Source organism: Esox lucius, chromosome 17 (assembly GCF_011004845.1).
Source record: "Esox lucius isolate fEsoLuc1 chromosome 17, fEsoLuc1.pri, whole genome shotgun sequence".
In the NCBI taxonomy this organism is placed as follows: domain Eukaryota; kingdom Metazoa; phylum Chordata; class Actinopteri; order Esociformes; family Esocidae; genus Esox; species Esox lucius.
Window position 1 is genome coordinate 45,859,738 of NC_047585.1, and position 17,231 is coordinate 45,876,968.

At 40.1% G+C, this 17,231-nt stretch overlaps 1 protein-coding gene across 3 annotated transcripts in view; it reads left to right on the forward strand.

The window, feature by feature from the left end:
* Positions 1-17,231, forward strand: part of LOC105007334 (metabotropic glutamate receptor 7) — a 246,303-nt gene that overhangs the window by 168,165 nt on the left and 60,907 nt on the right. For all 3 annotated transcript variants that reach the window (XM_029114239.2, XM_034287020.1, XM_029114238.2), the window contains exon 7: positions 11,329-11,468. In XM_029114239.2, coding sequence (XP_028970072.2) covers positions 11,329-11,468 — 140 coding nt within the window. The remainder of the gene's footprint in view (positions 1-11,328; positions 11,469-17,231) is intronic.

The following is a 17,231-nucleotide window of genomic DNA, read 5'->3' on the forward strand; positions in this document are numbered from 1 at the left end:
AACAGTAGAACGTAATAGAGGTATTTGTACATAATTAACAGTAGAACGTAATAGAGGTATTTGTACATAATAAACAGTAGAACGTAATAGAGGTATTTGTACATAATAAACAGTAGAACGTTATAGAGGTATTTGTACATAATAAACAGTAGAACGTTATAGAGGTATTTGTACATAATAAACAGTAGAACGTAATAGAGGTATTTGTACATAATTAACAGTAGAACGTAATAGAGGTATTTGTACATAATAAACAGTAGAACGTAATAGAGGTATTTGTACATAATAAACAGTAGAACGTAATAGAGGTATTTGTACATAATAAACAGTAGAACGTAATAGAGGTATTTGAACATTTGGGTTTATTTTTGCAGTTATTAAGGCAGTAGCTAGCTAGTATTTTTGTGTTCGATATGATCATGGTTTTTGCTACTCATAGTTTCTGTCCCCCCTGCAAATTGCCACATACAAATCAGTTTACATAAGGTGACTGTGTATGAGGAAGGGCCAGAGACAACAAAGAGTGTCTCCAATGCACAGCCTGAAGAGAAATCATTTAGAAGTACCTTTTTAATGGATTCACCAGAGACGCAGTCAGGGTTTATCAGCAGAGATGTAAGACATACTGTTTTATTTAACCTTTATATAAGTGAATCAACTAAGAATATATTCTTATTTACTATGACAGCATGTCAAGAGGCATCCTGTGGGGAAAGGGGCCCGGATAAAATAAACATTTACAAAACAAACAGCACAGGCAGACAACACAGACAACACAGACAACACAGACAACACAGACAACACAGACAACAGCACAGAATAAATCAGTCAACAAACAGCACAGGCAGACAACACAGACAACAGCACAGAATAAATCAGTCAACAAACAGCACAGGCAGACAACACAGACAACAGCACGGAATGAATCTGTAAAAAAAAAAAGCACAAACAGACAACACAGACAACAGCAAAGAAAAAATAAAATAAAAAAACAGCACAAACAGACAACACATACAACAGCACAGAATGAATTAATTTAAAAAAGGCACAGACAGACAACACAGAAAACAGCACAGAATAAATCAGTAAACAAACAGCACAGGCAGACAACACAGACAACAGCACGGAATAAATCTGTAAAGAAAAAGTACAGACAGACAACACAGACAACAGCACAGAATAAATAAAATAAAAAAACAGCACAAACAGACAACACAGACAACAGCACAGAATAAATTAGTAAACAAACAGTGGATGTGTGAGTGTGGTGTGTTTACTGCAATGTGTGAAGTAACACAATATGCATCCTTACATAACACAATGCAACTAGTGGCATTCTGTGACAACCTGTTCATTTATTGCACTCCCCTAGGGACAGCAAGTCATGGAGTTTTTGGTTAGCCGGAAGGAAGTTCCGACTGAAGACTTTATTTTAAATCTCTGTTTGAATTTCTGGGACTGTTAGAATAAAAGAAAAGAGAAACCAGCACACTGTTCTTGCTTGTATAGCTCAATGTAGGTAATGGTCTCTAAGCCTCTCATCAAATCTCTGCGACCTACAGTGATACAGGCATATAGATGCTCTGTATTTGCCCTTTTGATAAGAATTCTGACCGTAATGTTAATGTAACTTTACAACTGTTCACAGCTTTTATATTGGGATAAAAAAATATATTTCTTCTGAAATTATAATTTTTTCAAACTCAAAGAAAACCTGCTAATATTGGGTTGTGTTTAGATAGTGCTATGTAATTAGCAAACTCTCCAATGTGCTGATATATCTGATATTTATGCGTTGAGCCTTTTTTTACACTTCAGTGAAATCAAAGTGTTTTAAGGAGATTTAAAAGTGTTTTAATAGTGTTTTAAAGAGAGATTTATGGTGAGATTATTGACATTGAACTTCATTCACAGGTTGAATTAACATGATTATATTAGACTGGTACTATAACACCTTTCTGCCATACTTAATTGCACAATAAATATGCCATACCATAACAAATGGCTTATCTCACAGTAGTAATTGATTATGGATTAATTAATATAAAAGGTGACATTAAACTTTAACACGCAGTCGGACTGAAGGTTTTAATTCATTGCATCAAAGAATATCTAGATCAAATAGTTTTTTATATAATTTCTCCCTTAAACCTTGTTGTAAAGGCCAATATAAGATCCATATGCTTGAGACTGTTTGGCCATTGAGGTTTCTGTGTTATAATGCATTTACTTGACTCCGTAAAATCAAATAATTCTGTCACACTAGAAAGGGCCTATTTCTTTAAAACCCACCCCATCTGACTTTGCTAAACCAGTTTGTTAGAAGTTCAATTTCACAAACCAAATTGTGTTATTAGTAGTTCCCCTTCATTTGTTCATTAAGTACAACATGGTTGAGCGCTGGCTAATTCTTACGCATTTAAAACGCATACCACCACCTACCTCAGAGGCACAGAAAGTCAACAACAGGCGTCAGGGCGCTGGCCCCCCAGGGGGGGGTTTGGAGACACATGTCACATGGCCACTCCCATGGGCGGAGTCCCACATGGTGACCACGCCTGGTATTGCCCTCAGGGGGGGAGGCAGGTGTGTAAAGGCTATTACACCAGGCTAGTGTGGTCAGCGGCGCCAGGATATTACAGTTTTTCCCGATTGCTTACAAACATCAAACAATACAGAAGTTACAGTAACCAAACTTCAGTCAGCAAAATGGAAGTGTATGTGAACCAAACTGTGAATAATTCCTCATTGCTTTCACACAAAATGCATTCAATGAACACATTCCCCAAAATCCATGAACTCTTTTCTCATTCAAACTCAACCACCTACAAAAAAATATATTCACTGCACATCATTTCTCAAATGCTCACACACTGTTATCAAAACGGTTAATAACATTCAAAACAAAATGATGGCAATTGGTGTGCATCTCTGCAGTAACCAGATTGAAATATAAAGAAAATATTTGATATTTGTTAAAAAAAAATATTATGTTAGAATATTTAGTCAATCCAAACACAGTTGATTGCAGTTTCAACTGAAAACCGACCCAAGTGTTGTACACTGTGCCCTTTGAGAGAAACGGTGAATGTGTGAAAGAACTCCGCTATCAAGATATCCAGGTAAGATGTCTGTTCAGTAACCAAACAGGGTATTTAGAGAGTAATGGAGATGGAAGCCAGTCAAACTGCACATGAATTCATCCTTCTGGATGAAGCTGGATTCAACCTGGCAAAAACACACCGCAGGGAAGAAATGTGATTGGTCAGAAGGCCACCATGGATGTACCAGGCCAGAGAAGAGCTAACATCACAGTGTGTGCAGCACTGTCCAATGATGATTTGCTGTTACTCCAACCACTCATTGGCCCCTACAATACACGGGCTCGTGATTATACTATACTTGTTGATGTATGTTTGTTTGTTTTTGTTGCAGCCCTGGGATTTGGGTAAATTCTGTTTTTGTTTGAAGTTATTATTTTTTAAAAGTAACATATATGCAAAGATGTAGAAAAAATAAAGGATATTCTTTCAAATTGCTGCGTTTGTGATTCATTCTTGTTCCATATACTTTAGTAAAGTCATTAAAGTAAGGTGTTTTTCAAATACTGGTTAATGTGAACAATTATTTTCAAAACCTACAAGATAAAATCATTTATGTAATGATCCCTGTTGTTAGTGTTTTTTAGGTCAGTGTGTTATTAGTGACAATGTGTGTTTCTGAGTGAGAATTGTTGCCAGTGTTTTGGTGGAACAAGCTTGTTTTGAGACTTGTATGAAGCATTTTGGTGGTTATAGGGAGTTTTGAAGGTGAGATTAACTGTTTTGCAACGTTGCATGTTGGTAATGCACACTGTGTGAAGAGTTTTGTTATTGTGGTTTCAGTACTGACCGATGCTTGTAAGCAATCGAGATCAACTGTAATTACTCCTAGCAGGGCTTTAGCCTGAGGCTTGTGGACGTGTACTGAAACAGGACTGTGGCAGCATATGTCAACAGGTCTCTCACTATCTGTATATACCAATGTGTTCTGTATTTCTACTGTGGATTATGCTGATTCTTGTGGCTCCTAGTTGGCCCAAGAAACCATGGTTAGCGGATATCATTCACCTGCTGGGCCAGAATCGGTGGCAGCTGCCGTTGGGGCAGCACTTACTCACCCAGGCGCACAGGTCGGTTTGGCGTCCATGGCCAGAAGGTTGGAACATATGCGTGGCCCTGGAGAGCTCCCAACTGTCTGTGAAGGACTTGCACCGAAATGTCATTGCTACTAATTAGTCGACAACACTGTGAGTGGCTGGCATTTAATTCAGGATGCCAATGCAAGCCCCTGTCAGAGCTCAGCTGTAGCCTTTCTAAGGTTTCTATAGGAGCTACTCATCCAAAGCTGTTCATTATTCACTGAAAGTATACTTGTTAATTTCAACTTGTCATATGTGAAGTCATGGAATAACTCCAGTGTTAAATCCTTGTCATCTGTGAAGTCATGGAATAACTCCAGCGGTAAATTCTTGTCATCTTTGAAGTCATGGAATAACTCCAGCAGTAAATCTTTGTCATCTTTGAAGTCATGGATTAACTCCAGCAGGAAATCCTTGTCATCTGTGAAGTCATGGAATAACTCCAGCATTAAATCCTTGTCATCTGTGAAGTCATGGAATCACTCCAGCGGTAAATCCTTGTCATCTGTGAAGTTATGGAATAACTCCAGTGGTAAATCCTTGTCATCTTTGAAGTCATGGAATAACTCCAGCAGTAAATCCTGAGGGTACAATGGGGGTCACAAATAGTTTCTAAATGTAGTGCCTACTTAGGAATTGGCTTTGTTTCTGGATGCCCTGCATGTGGTTCCCTTTCATCCATTGCATTGAGGGATATCTTAGGATCTCCTCCTAGAAAGCCACACCAGAGGATGAACACCCTTTTTGTTCATTACGAGAATAAGAGGATCCATTGATGCGACCAGCTATCTGAGCCAGTGGTTCTCCTGAGTAACCCCAGCTGTGCTACCTTTGGAATACATATAATTCAAGGGATGGCTGGGGGAACCCAGAAGAGCTTTGAGAACCCCAGGGTGAAGCAGTATACAGTGGGGAGAACAAGTATTTGATACACTGCCGATTTTGCTTTTTTTTTCACTTTCAAATGTAGAATTTTTATTGTAGGTACTCTTCAACTGTGAGTGACAAAACAAAAATCCAGAAAAACACATTGTATGATTTTTAAGTAATTAATTATCATTTTATTGCATGACATAAGTATTTGATACATCAGAAAAGCAGAACTTAATATCTGGTACAGAAACCTTTTATTTTCAATTACAGAGATCATACATTTCCTTTAGTTCTTGACCTGGGTTGTACACACTGCAGCAGGGATTTTGGCCCACCCATCCATACAAACCTTCTCCAGATCCTTCAGGTTTCAGGAGTGTTGTTAGGCAATACAGACTTTCAGCTCCCTCCAAAGATTTTCTATTGGGTTCAGGTCTGGAGACTGGCTAGGCCACTCCAGGACCTTGAGATGCTTCTAAAGGAGCCACTCCTTAGTTGCCCTCACTGTGTGTTTTTCGGGTCGTTGTCATGTTGGAAGACCCAGCCACGACCCATCTTCAATGCTCCTGCTGAGAGAAGGAGGTTGTTGGCCAAGATCTCGCAATACATTGCCCCATCCATTCTCCCCTCAATACGGTGCAGTCGTCCTGTCCCCTTTGCAGAAAAGCATCCCCAAAGAATGATGTTTCCACCTCTATGCTTTACGGTTGGGATGGTGTTCTTGGGGTTGTACTCATCCTTCTTCTTCCTCCAAACTCGGCGAGTGGATTTTAGACCAAAAAGCTCAATTTTTGTCTCATCAGACCACATGACCTTCTCCCATTCCTCCTCTGGATCATCCAGATGGTCATTGGCAAACTTCAGACGGGCCTGGACATGCGCTGGCTTGAGCAGGGGGACCTTGCGTGCGCTGCAGGATTTCAATCCATGACAGCGTAGTGTGTTACTAATGGTTTTCATTGAGACTGTGGTCCCAGCTTTCTTCAGGTCATTGACCAGGTCTTGCCGTATAGTTCTGGGCTGATCCCTCACCTTCCTCATGATCATTGATGCCCCATGAGTTGAGATCTTGCATGGAGCCCCAGACAGAGGGAGATTGACCGTCATCTTGAACTTCTTCCATTTTCTAATAATTGCGCCAACAGTTGTTGCCTTCTCACCAAGCTGCTTGCCTATTGTCCTTTAGCCCATCCCAGCCTTGTGCAGGTCTACAATTTTATCTCTGATGTCCTTACACAGCTCTCTGGTCTTGGCCATTGTGGAGAGGTTGGAGTCTGTTTGATTGAGTGTGTGGACAGGTGTCTTTTATACAGGTAACGAGTTCAAACAGGTGCAGTTAATACAGGTAATGAGTGGAGAACAGGAGGGCTTCTTAAAGAAAAACAGATCTGTGGGAGCCAAAATTCTTATTGGTTGGTCAAATACTTATGTCATGCAATAAAATGCAAATTAATTATTTAAAAATCATACAATGTGATTTTCTGGATTTTTGTTTTAGATTCCGTCTCTCACAGTTGAAGTGTACCTATGATAAAAATGACAGACCTCTACATGATTTGTAAGTAGGAAAACCTGCAAAATCGGCAGTGTATCAAATACTTGTTCTCCCCACTGTAAATCTCAAGTGACATAAGATAGAAAAGGCACTTTCACCTAACGTCTAGACTACTGTTTCTGCTGTTGGTAGGGCTCTTTACTTATCCGGAATGCTGCATTCTGTCTGGAGTTCTCCTTATATCATGATGATGACCTCTGTATATCATGGTGATGACCTCTGTATATCATGGTGATGACCTCTGTATATCATGATGTTGACCTCTGTATATCATGATGATGACCTCTGTATATCATGATGATGACCTCTGTATATCATGATGATGACCTCTGTATATCATGGTAAGGACCTCTGTATATCATGGTAATGACCTCTGTATATCATGGTGATGACCTCTGTATATCATGGTGATGACCTCTGTATATCATGGTGATGACCTCTGTATATCATGGTGATGACCTCTGTATATCATGGTAAGGACCTCTGTATATCATGGTGATGACCTCTGTATATCATGGTGATGACCTCTGTATATCATGGTAATGACCTCTGTATATGATGGTGATGACCTCTGTATATCATGGTAAGGACCTCTGTATATCATGGTGATGACCTCTGTATATCATGGTGATGACCTCTGTATATCATGGTGATGACCTCTGTATATCATGGTAAGGACCTCTGTATATCATGGTGATGACCTCTGTATATCATGGTGATGACCTCTGTATATCATGGTAATGACCTCTGTATATGATGGTGATGACCTCTGTATATCATGGTAAGGACCTATGTATATCATGGTGATGACCTATGTATATCATGGTGGTGACCATGATGATGTACCAGCTTGGCACCAATAACCGTATTTGCACGCTGTAATAGTACTTTTTCCTGGCTTGTTTCTCCTACTGACAGGACCCACAGCCATCACCACTGTTGGAACTGCTCAGTGGTTGCAAAACATCATATGTTTCAACAGTTGGTTGAACTGTCTGTTTGGCTGTGGTTAATCAATACTGTAAAAAGTCATCAGTTTAGCTAACAATTTTTTTCGTGGAAACCTGTTGCCGCAAATCAGTTGAGTAAATCAACATAAATTATTTCAGCAATAATAACTGAGTCTCATGGCACTATTAGGTATTCATAACTTAATTATTTTGCATTAAAACAACACAGATGCAAACATCAACATGTCTGACTACTTACTGCATCAACACATTTTCTAGATGTGCAAAACAATAACACTGAACCTACGTCCCCTTTCACTTGAAGATTGGCTGCTGATGTTTTTGTCACATTTACAAAGGCAATAACATTTTAATAAAATTAAAACAATAAATTCCATTGTCAAAATACAGCTTTTTTTCTCTTTCTGATCTCTGGTCATGTACCCTGAGCAAAACAATTGGGTGTGTCCATTTCTATTGACACAGTTTGCACTGAATGATAGTGATTTAACAGCATTCTGGTGCCCAGTTTGAAGGACGGACGCAGGGCAGATGCCTCCCTGTTCGTCAGCCTTTTATTGAGTACAGTGCTGTTTCAGTTAATTAAGTGTTCCGGTATAACGCAGCCCGGATTTTAGGTTCCATGTACTGACACTAGGTAAACTGAGTTGGTAGAATAAACACGAGTATTCAACCAAGTGTTCAACCTCCTTGACCATGGTGCTCATAAGCTTGGAAGACCTTGGAAGGCCTGTCTCTGTCCCACAGTTAAAGGTGGACAGCATCCTCTTCCATATAATTCTGGTAAAAAAATAATAATGTTTGGCCTAAAATCCAGATCGTTTTTGATTCTGTTGACCTATTTATGGTTGGCCCTGTTCACTCATGTGTTCAGCCAGCATTTCACCAGTGTTGGTGACCTCGTTTGTTCAGATTCCTTTCACCTTGGCTGGGACAGCTAATACAGCTTCAGTTGATTTCTCACTCTTATTTTTGTTCACTTTTGTTTTTGTTTGTCCCATTTTCTTATCTTTAATTGGTGTTACTTTTCTTTTGGTTTTTCTTTTGTGGTGCAAATTGCATTTTCTTTTGCAACATATTGTTCCTGTTGTTTGACAGCATTTACTGGACAACCTTTTTAGTTCCTTTCAGAAATAGTTCCCGTTGTTTTGGTTTGTTTATGGAAGTTATTCCTTACTGAGTTACCTTGTTTTTTCCATCAACAATACTTTGAGTTTGTCATTAGTGAATGCAACACTCACAAAACCAAATTCAAAGACATAGGTCTGGCAAAAACAAAGAGAAGCAGAGATAGAGGCAGAGTGAAAGACTGGTAGCCCTATCATAGGGAGTCATCAGTGATCATCTAAATCTCCCTCCTTCACCCCTGTAGAGGCAGAAACAGAAGATTCTCTTCTATTAGCTCTTCCCAGTACAGAGGCAGAGACAGCTATCTCTTTCAGCTCAGTGCAGAGAGAGTTGAGGCAGCAGTCAGTATGTGAGAGAGAAGCTAATGAAGCGTGAAGCGACTAGCTAGCAGGCAGAAGAGCACAGCAACAGGCTGCCAGTCCGCCCACGGATCCCAGCAGGCTCAGTCTTCAGTGCTGTCTGAGAGTCATCCCTCCTGTCACAGTTCCCATTCAATCTCCTCCCTTAAAAATGTACCACAACAAATAAGGATTTGTATATGTCTTAAAGATACAAGCGCTGTGGTATCGTGGAGCACTGCAAGAGTCTGTTTCCCAGTAAGATATGCAGTGTTACTGTTGGGTGATTAAGAGATTGGGACTAGAAGTAGAATCTCTACTGGATGACTCCACGCTCTGGAACTGGGTCCTGTATGTATTATTGAGATTACAAAGAAGTAAAAGGGATTTCTGAGACCTTCCAGAAGAGTGCAGGTGTATTTTTGTAGGAACAAGCTGACTCCTGCATACTAGGATAGAGCATGCAAGCACAACCAAGCATGAATTATTCTTCTACATACTCTGAGAATTCCAGTAATGGCAACCAACAGTTAGATAATATGGTTTCACTGGAGTTGTGTAGTTGTGCTGTTTTGTAGTGGTGTAGTTGTGTAGATTTGTTGTCTAATTGTGGAGATCTGTAGTTATGTTGTTGTGTAGTTGTACAGGCTACTGTAAAATAAAGCAAATATGTAGTTGTTCACACTGCAATATGTCACAGCTGCTGTACCTGTTGAGGTGCACATGCTATTGCGTTGATATGAAACTGTTATGGACAATGGGTTGTGGACAATAAAATGTGGACATGGTTATGGATACTATGTTATGAACACTATGTTATGGATACTATGTTATGGACACTATGTTATGGACACTGTTATGGATACTATGTAATGGACACTTTGTTATGAACACCATGTAATGAACACTATGTTATGGACACTATGTCGTGGTCGTTGTTATGGATACTATGTTATGGACACTATGTTATGAACACCATGTAATGAACACTGTGTTATGGACTCTATGTTATGAACTCTATGTTATGGATACTATGTTATGGACGCTATGTAATGAACACCATGTTATGAACACTATGTTATGGAAACTATGTTATGGACTCTATGTTATGGACACTATGTTGTGGACGATGTTATGGACACTATGTTGTGGACTCTATGTTATGGACACTATGTTGTAGACGTTGTTATGGATACTATGTTATGGATACTATGTTATGGACACTATGTTGTACACTGGTAATACTGTTCTATGTTAAGGGATGTCTGGAGTAAGACAGTTCTTATAGTGATACTGTTGTGTTTGTACTGTTGCTCTGTGATCCTAGCTGCCTAGGGCACATCACTACAACACACACACAAACACACAGACATAAATGAACACACACTGAACGACACAAACTGTACACACAGACGCACACACACACACAGAAACACACACACTAAACGACAGAGGGGAAGAGAGAAAGGGAGAAACAAATGGGGGACGGATACTACCCGGTTGTTCATACACTTGACTTAAAGTTGTCTCCTGATAGATATATATATATATATATATATATATATATATATATATATATATATATAACTCTATGTTATATTATATATATACATATATAAAATATATATAATATAATGTAGTGCTGAAGGAGGTCTCTGCTGCAGGGCTAAGGGAAACCATAAAGAGAAACACGTTTGTTTTTTGGGGGTTTCGTGGTTTCTTGCAGTAGTAGAAAATGAAACAGAAATGAATAAGTGAACCTCTGGGTGTGGATTGATCGAGGAGCCCAGACAGAAGAGGAAGATAACAATAAAATAAAAACCCTCTTAGTGGTAGTGATGCATTGTCACTACCAGTTATTCCGACTCTCTGAGGGATTGGACTGTCACAAGTGTCAAAATAATGGAGTATTGTGTCAAGTTGTTCCAGAGATAAACAAATGTATGACAAAGCAATGCTAGCATTGTAATGTGCCTTTATCAAAGATTTTCTTCAACGATGCTAGACAGATGTACAAATGAAAAAGAAAAGATGAACATTTATCACTCATCTTCATGGATTCCTTTGACCAATGATTCAGCCAAGGAGACTTCACCAGGCCACGGAACGACTAATGGTAGACAAGAGATAGCATCGTGCATCACGCTGGGACTCTCATTCCACTAAATCTGACATTTGTCTAGGTTTTGTCCCTGCTCCATATAAATCTGGACTCTGGCTGGGCTCTGGGCTTCCTGGGCCCACAATGAGCCCCTCATTTTGTGTTGTGATTTCCCTTTACAGGAAGTGCCGGTACGTCGGTGACGTTCAACCGGAACGGTGATGCTCCGGGTCGGTACGAACTGTTCCAATACCAGAGGAACAACCACAGCTCCCCGGGGTACAAGAACATTGGACAGTGGATGGAAACGCTACAGCTCAATGTGAGTGTATACTGTAGCTTGTTGTGTGTTAGTTTGTGTGTGTGTGAGTGTGCGGGTGAAATTTTGACTTACAAACTTTTGGTTGGGTAATCTCCAATGTGTACGTGTGTGGGTGGAGGGGGGTGGGGGTGGGGGGGTGGTGCATGCACTGTGCACATGTTGGTGTGAAGGTGTGACTAGCCCTGTGCTGCTCTGTTCAGCCAAACACCAGGCTGTATGTTGTCTGTTTTCTTCTGTTTTCTTTTTTTGAACTTTTGTGTTGTTTACTCTTCTGCTGTTTACTTTTGTGTGGTTTATTCTCGTGTTGTTTGCTCTTGTGTTGTTAGGAATGTCTGGTCTTGTCAGGTCATTATTTTGTCCCATGTTTGACTCTTTTGGCACTGGAACGTAAATCTAGCCAACTTGATTTGTATAAAAAGTCGCTCACCGGAATGAGTTTTTAGGAGTAGTATATACTGTATGTGTTTTTCTGTTCCTAACCCACGCGATATCTTAGACACCCCTGTCAGGATTCTGACTTAACGTGGGTAAATGATAAGCCTCCCAGCAGGTGTGTGGTGGTGGACTTAGAAAGACACAGAGCAGAACACACCATTAACCCTGTAAGAAACACAGTAGCAAAAGAAACTCTGCCTGCAATTCCTCCTGTGACAAGCAACAACAAAAAATACGTCAAACTCTTTTCTTTAGACCAATATAGATCTCTTTCTGGTGTCATGACAAACTCTACCCTGCATTTTTCATTGGACCCACACTGATGTCTTAGCAGTATCATGTCACACTGATGTCTTAGTAGTATCATGTCACACTGATGTCTTAGCAGCATCATATCACACTGATGTCTTAGCAGTATCATATCACACTGATGTCTTAGTAGTATCATGTCACACTGATGTCTTAGCAGTATCATGTCACACTGATGTCTTAGCAGTATCACGTCCCACTGATGTCTTAGCAGTATCATATCACACTGATGTCTTAGCAGTATCATGTCCACGTGGGTGACTTGACATTGGTTCTCAACATACTGTATATTGTTTTTAGCTGTTGGGGCTGTGAACCATTACCTTACTGTATTACACTATTTATAGTGGTACAGCTGTTGGGGCTGTGAAACATTACCTTACTGTATTACACTCTTCATATTAGGACAGCTGTTGGGGCTGTGAAACATTATCTTACAGTATTACACTCTTTATATTAGTACAGCTGTTGGGGCTGTGAAACATTATCTTACAGTATTACACTCTTCATAGGACAGATGTTGGGGCTGTGAAACATTCCAGTATCTCACAAGCGAGTACAGCCCTCACATTTTTGCAAATATTTGATTATATCTTTTCATGTGACAATACATAGCCATATGAGTGCTACCAGCATTGCTGCAGAGGTTGAAGGGATGGTGGGTCAGCCTGTCAGTGCTCAGACCATATGCCACACACTGCATCAAATCGGTTTGCATGGCTGTCGTACCAGAAGGAAGCCTCTTCTAATGATGATGCACAAGAAAGCCTGCAAACAGTTTGCTGAAGACAAGGAGACTAAGGACATGGATGCCTGGAACTGTGGTCTGATGAGACTAAGATAAACTTATTTGGTTTAGATGGTGTCAAGTGTGTGTGGCGGCAACCAGGTGAGGAGTACAAAGACAAGTGTGTCTTGCCTACAGGCAAGCATGGTGGTGGGAGTGTCATGGTCTGGGGCTGCGTGAGTGCTGCTTGCACTGGGGAGCTACAGTTCATTGAGGGAACCATGAATGCCAACATGTACTGTGACATACTGAACAGGAGCCTGATCCCCTCCCTTACAGTATCCAACATGACTGTAAGAATTCACTGGTTATCACACTGTCCATGTGGCACATGTCCACATCACGGCTAGCTTTGGTTCATCCTAAATTGCACCTTATTCCCCATATGAGCCCTAGATCAAACACTAGACTATGTAGGGTATGTGCCATTTGAGTCACCAAGCATGACTTGCTGCAGATCTTTTTGTGGTGGTGGGATCCAGGTCCAGTTAATTGGTTGAGGCGAAGGGAAGTCAATAATAATCACTTCTGGAGGAGAGACAGTGATCTTAAAATGAACTATGGAATACATTACACATTCACATAGGAGAAGCATGACTCATTATCCACACACAATGTATCAATTATTATCAAGCTAGGATAATGGGTTTCAATGCAGCTGATGATGACACATATGTCTTCCTCCTCCATGTTCTGAAAGAGTGCATCCCGAAACCTATTCCCTATTCCCTATCCATTGTGTTACTTTGGACCAGAGCATGATGGGAATGGGGTGCCGTTTGGAATGCAGGCACCAGTTAATGCTGGTGGGAAACACCTGCAGAGAGACCTATTCATGTTATTATCTCAATTATAAAAGACATGTTTATCATTTTCCATAAACACACATTATCAATCAAATGTATTTATAAAGCCCTTTTTACATCAGCAGTTGTCACAAAGTGCTTTTACAAAACACCTAGCCTTAAAGGAGCAAACAACAGTAGTGTTGAATTTCAGTGGCTAGGAAAAACTCCCTAAGAAGGCCGACATTGTTGGTAAGAAACCTAGAGAGGACCCAGGCTCAGAGGGGTGACCAGGCCAGTTCTGGCTATGCCAGATGAACATATTAATAGTACAAATTGTAATAATTAATAAATGCATGTGGGCTGAGTCTAGAGTCTATTTAAACGTAGTCCAGGTCTGAAGCATGACCAGATGGACAAGGACAGGGACAACATGGGGGAGAGGGAGGTGTCAGCACAGTGACAGCTGAAATCGTCAGGTATTGTCTTGATCTGCAACACAACCAGAAGGACTTTGGACAGGGACAGCAACGGGCCTTTCAAGCCAGGTACTCCTCAGGTACTGATATCTTTCAGATAAATAAGATTTAAACCAGGGTAGAACCTTAGCCCAATATGGGTTTCCAGTCTCTCTAAGAGAAATGAGTGATGAATAGTGTCAAAAGCAGCACTAAGATCAAGAAGCAACAGGACGGATTTGGAACCTTTGTCTGAGGCCATTAGAAGGTAATTTGTTACCTTCACGAGTGCCGTCTCAGTACTATGATGGGACCTGAAACCGGACTGGAGCATTTCATAAATGTTATTTGTCTTCAGGAAGTCATTCAGTTTTTGGGAAACACCTTTTTCTACGATTTCTGAGAGGAACGGGAGGTTCGATATTGGCCTATAATTCTTTAATATGTCAGGATCCAGATTAGATTTTTTTAGAAGAGGCTTAATTTCTGCAATTTTTTGTGAGTTTGGTACACATCCGGAAGAAAAGGGAGCAATTTATAATGTTCAACATTAGCTGACCTATCACAGGAAATTGCTCCTTAAGTAATTTTGTTGGAATCGGGTCTAGCTGACAATTTCTGGGTTTAGATATCATTACAAATTGAATGAATGTGTCAAGTGATATGGGATCAAAAAAATTTAAGTGTCCCCATTGAAACCTGGTCAGGGAGGTTCAGGACATTCTCAGGACAACTGAGAATTTGGGGACTATAACTATTTAAGGAGGAGCCAGTTATTTGTTTTCTAATGGTGATGATATTTTCCTCAAAGTAGTTAATGTATTCATTAAAGCTAGAGTGTTGCTTTTTTGTTAACTTTGCAACTGTTTAGATGAGACAATTTTGATTGTTTTTGTAAATTAAGTATTTGGTCACCTACAAACAAGCAAGCTTTCTGGCTCTCACAGACCTGTAACTTCTTCTTTAAGAGGCTCCTCTGTCCTCCACTCGTTACCTGTATTAATGGTACCTGTTTGAACTTGTTATCAGTATAAAAGACACCTGTCCACAACCTCAAACAGTCACACTCCAAACTCCACTATGGCCAAGACCAAAGAGCTGTCAAAGGACACCAGAAACAAAATTGTAGACCTGCACCAGGCTGGGAAGACTGAATCTGCAATAGATAAGCAGCTTGGTGTGAAGAAATCAACTGTGGGAGCAATTATAAGAAAATGGAAGACATAAAAGACCACTGATAATCTCCCTCGTTCCGGGGCTCCACGCAAGATCTCATCCCGTGGGGTCAAAATGATCACAAGAACGGTGAGCAAAAATCCCAGAACCACACCTGCAGAGAGCTGGGACCCAAGTAACAAAGACTACCATCAGTAACACACTACACCGCCAGGGACTCAAATCCTGCAGTGCCAGATGTGTCCCCCTGCTTAAGCCAGTACATGTCCAGGCCCGTCTGAGGTTTGCTAGAGAGCATTTGGATGGTCCAGAAGAGGATTGGGAGAATGTCATATGGTCAGATGAAACCAAAATAGAACTTTTTGGTAAAAACTCAACTCGTCGTGTTTGGAGAAGAAAGAATGCTGAGTTGCATCCAAAGCTGTTTTTCTGCAAAGGGACCAGGACAACTGATCCATGTAAAGGAAAGAATGAATGGGGTCATGTATCGTGAGATTTTGAGTGAAAACCTCCTTCCATCAGCAAGGGCATTGAAGATGAAATGTGTCTGGGTCTTTCAGCATGAAAATGATCCCAAACACACCGCCCGGGCAACGAAGGAGTGGCTTCGTAAGAAGCATTTCAAGGTCCTGGAGTGGCCTAGCCAGTTACCAGATCTCAACCCCATAGAAAATCTTTGGAGGGAGTTGAAAGTCTGTGTTGCCCAGCGACAGCCCCAAAACATCACTGCTCTAGGGGAGATCTGCATGGAGGAAAGGGCCAAAGCCAGCAACAGTGTGTGAAAACCTTGTGAAGACTTACAGAAAACGTTTGACCTCTGTCATTGCCAACAAAGGGTATTTAACAAAGTATTCAGATGAACTTTTGTTATTGACCAAATACTTATTTTCCACCATAATTTACCAATAAATTCATTAAAAATCCAACAATGTGATTTTCTGGATTTATTCTCATTTTGTCTCTCATAGTTGAAGTGTACCTATGATGAAAATTACAGGCCTCTCTCATCTTTTTAAGTGGAAGAACTTGCAAAATTGGTGGCTGACTAAATACTTTTTTGCCCCACTGTAGGCTATTCCTATTTGTTTTCCACTGCCTTTTAATATGAAAGTAATCACAAAGTAATCAGATTATGTTACTGAGTCTTAAGATGCTGATTACAAATGTGGACAAGCAATTTGTAACTGTAACGGATTACATTCAAAAAGTAACCAACCCAATCCTGCATACTGTACACTATACCTAATGCTTGTAAACTTTCCACCCTCCTCTATTTGCTTTATTGCACATTTAGTATTGCCATTTGTACTGCGTTTTCCTTCATTGTGCATCTATACATTCCACTTGTAATATACATTACATATACTTAATATTTGTAAATACGTTTTTGTAAATACTTTTTTACATTTTCTGCTCACTTCTGTTTTGCACTTCTGGTTAGATACTAACTGAATTTCATTGTACTGTTCAACGACAATTAAATTGAGTCTAATCTAATTTATTTGACAAAATATTTCCCTGACCTGAATGGGACATTATGTAATTCAACAATGTTGCTTGGTGTCCAATTAATAGATCTGTCAGATTTTTTGGTGCTTCCAGCCATTTGGGAGATTAGTTTCAGTTTACCTTTTTTTTAATGAAAATGTCAGATAGTGAATCTGGAAATGTCAACAGGAACCAGCCAGTGCAGTGATAACAAGTGAAACTGGACTGATAGGCTGACTCTGGGGTTGTAATGCCAAACCCAATAACTGTTATATACAGGTATGTTGTATTACAGTCAATTTACATATTAGTCATTTAGCAGACG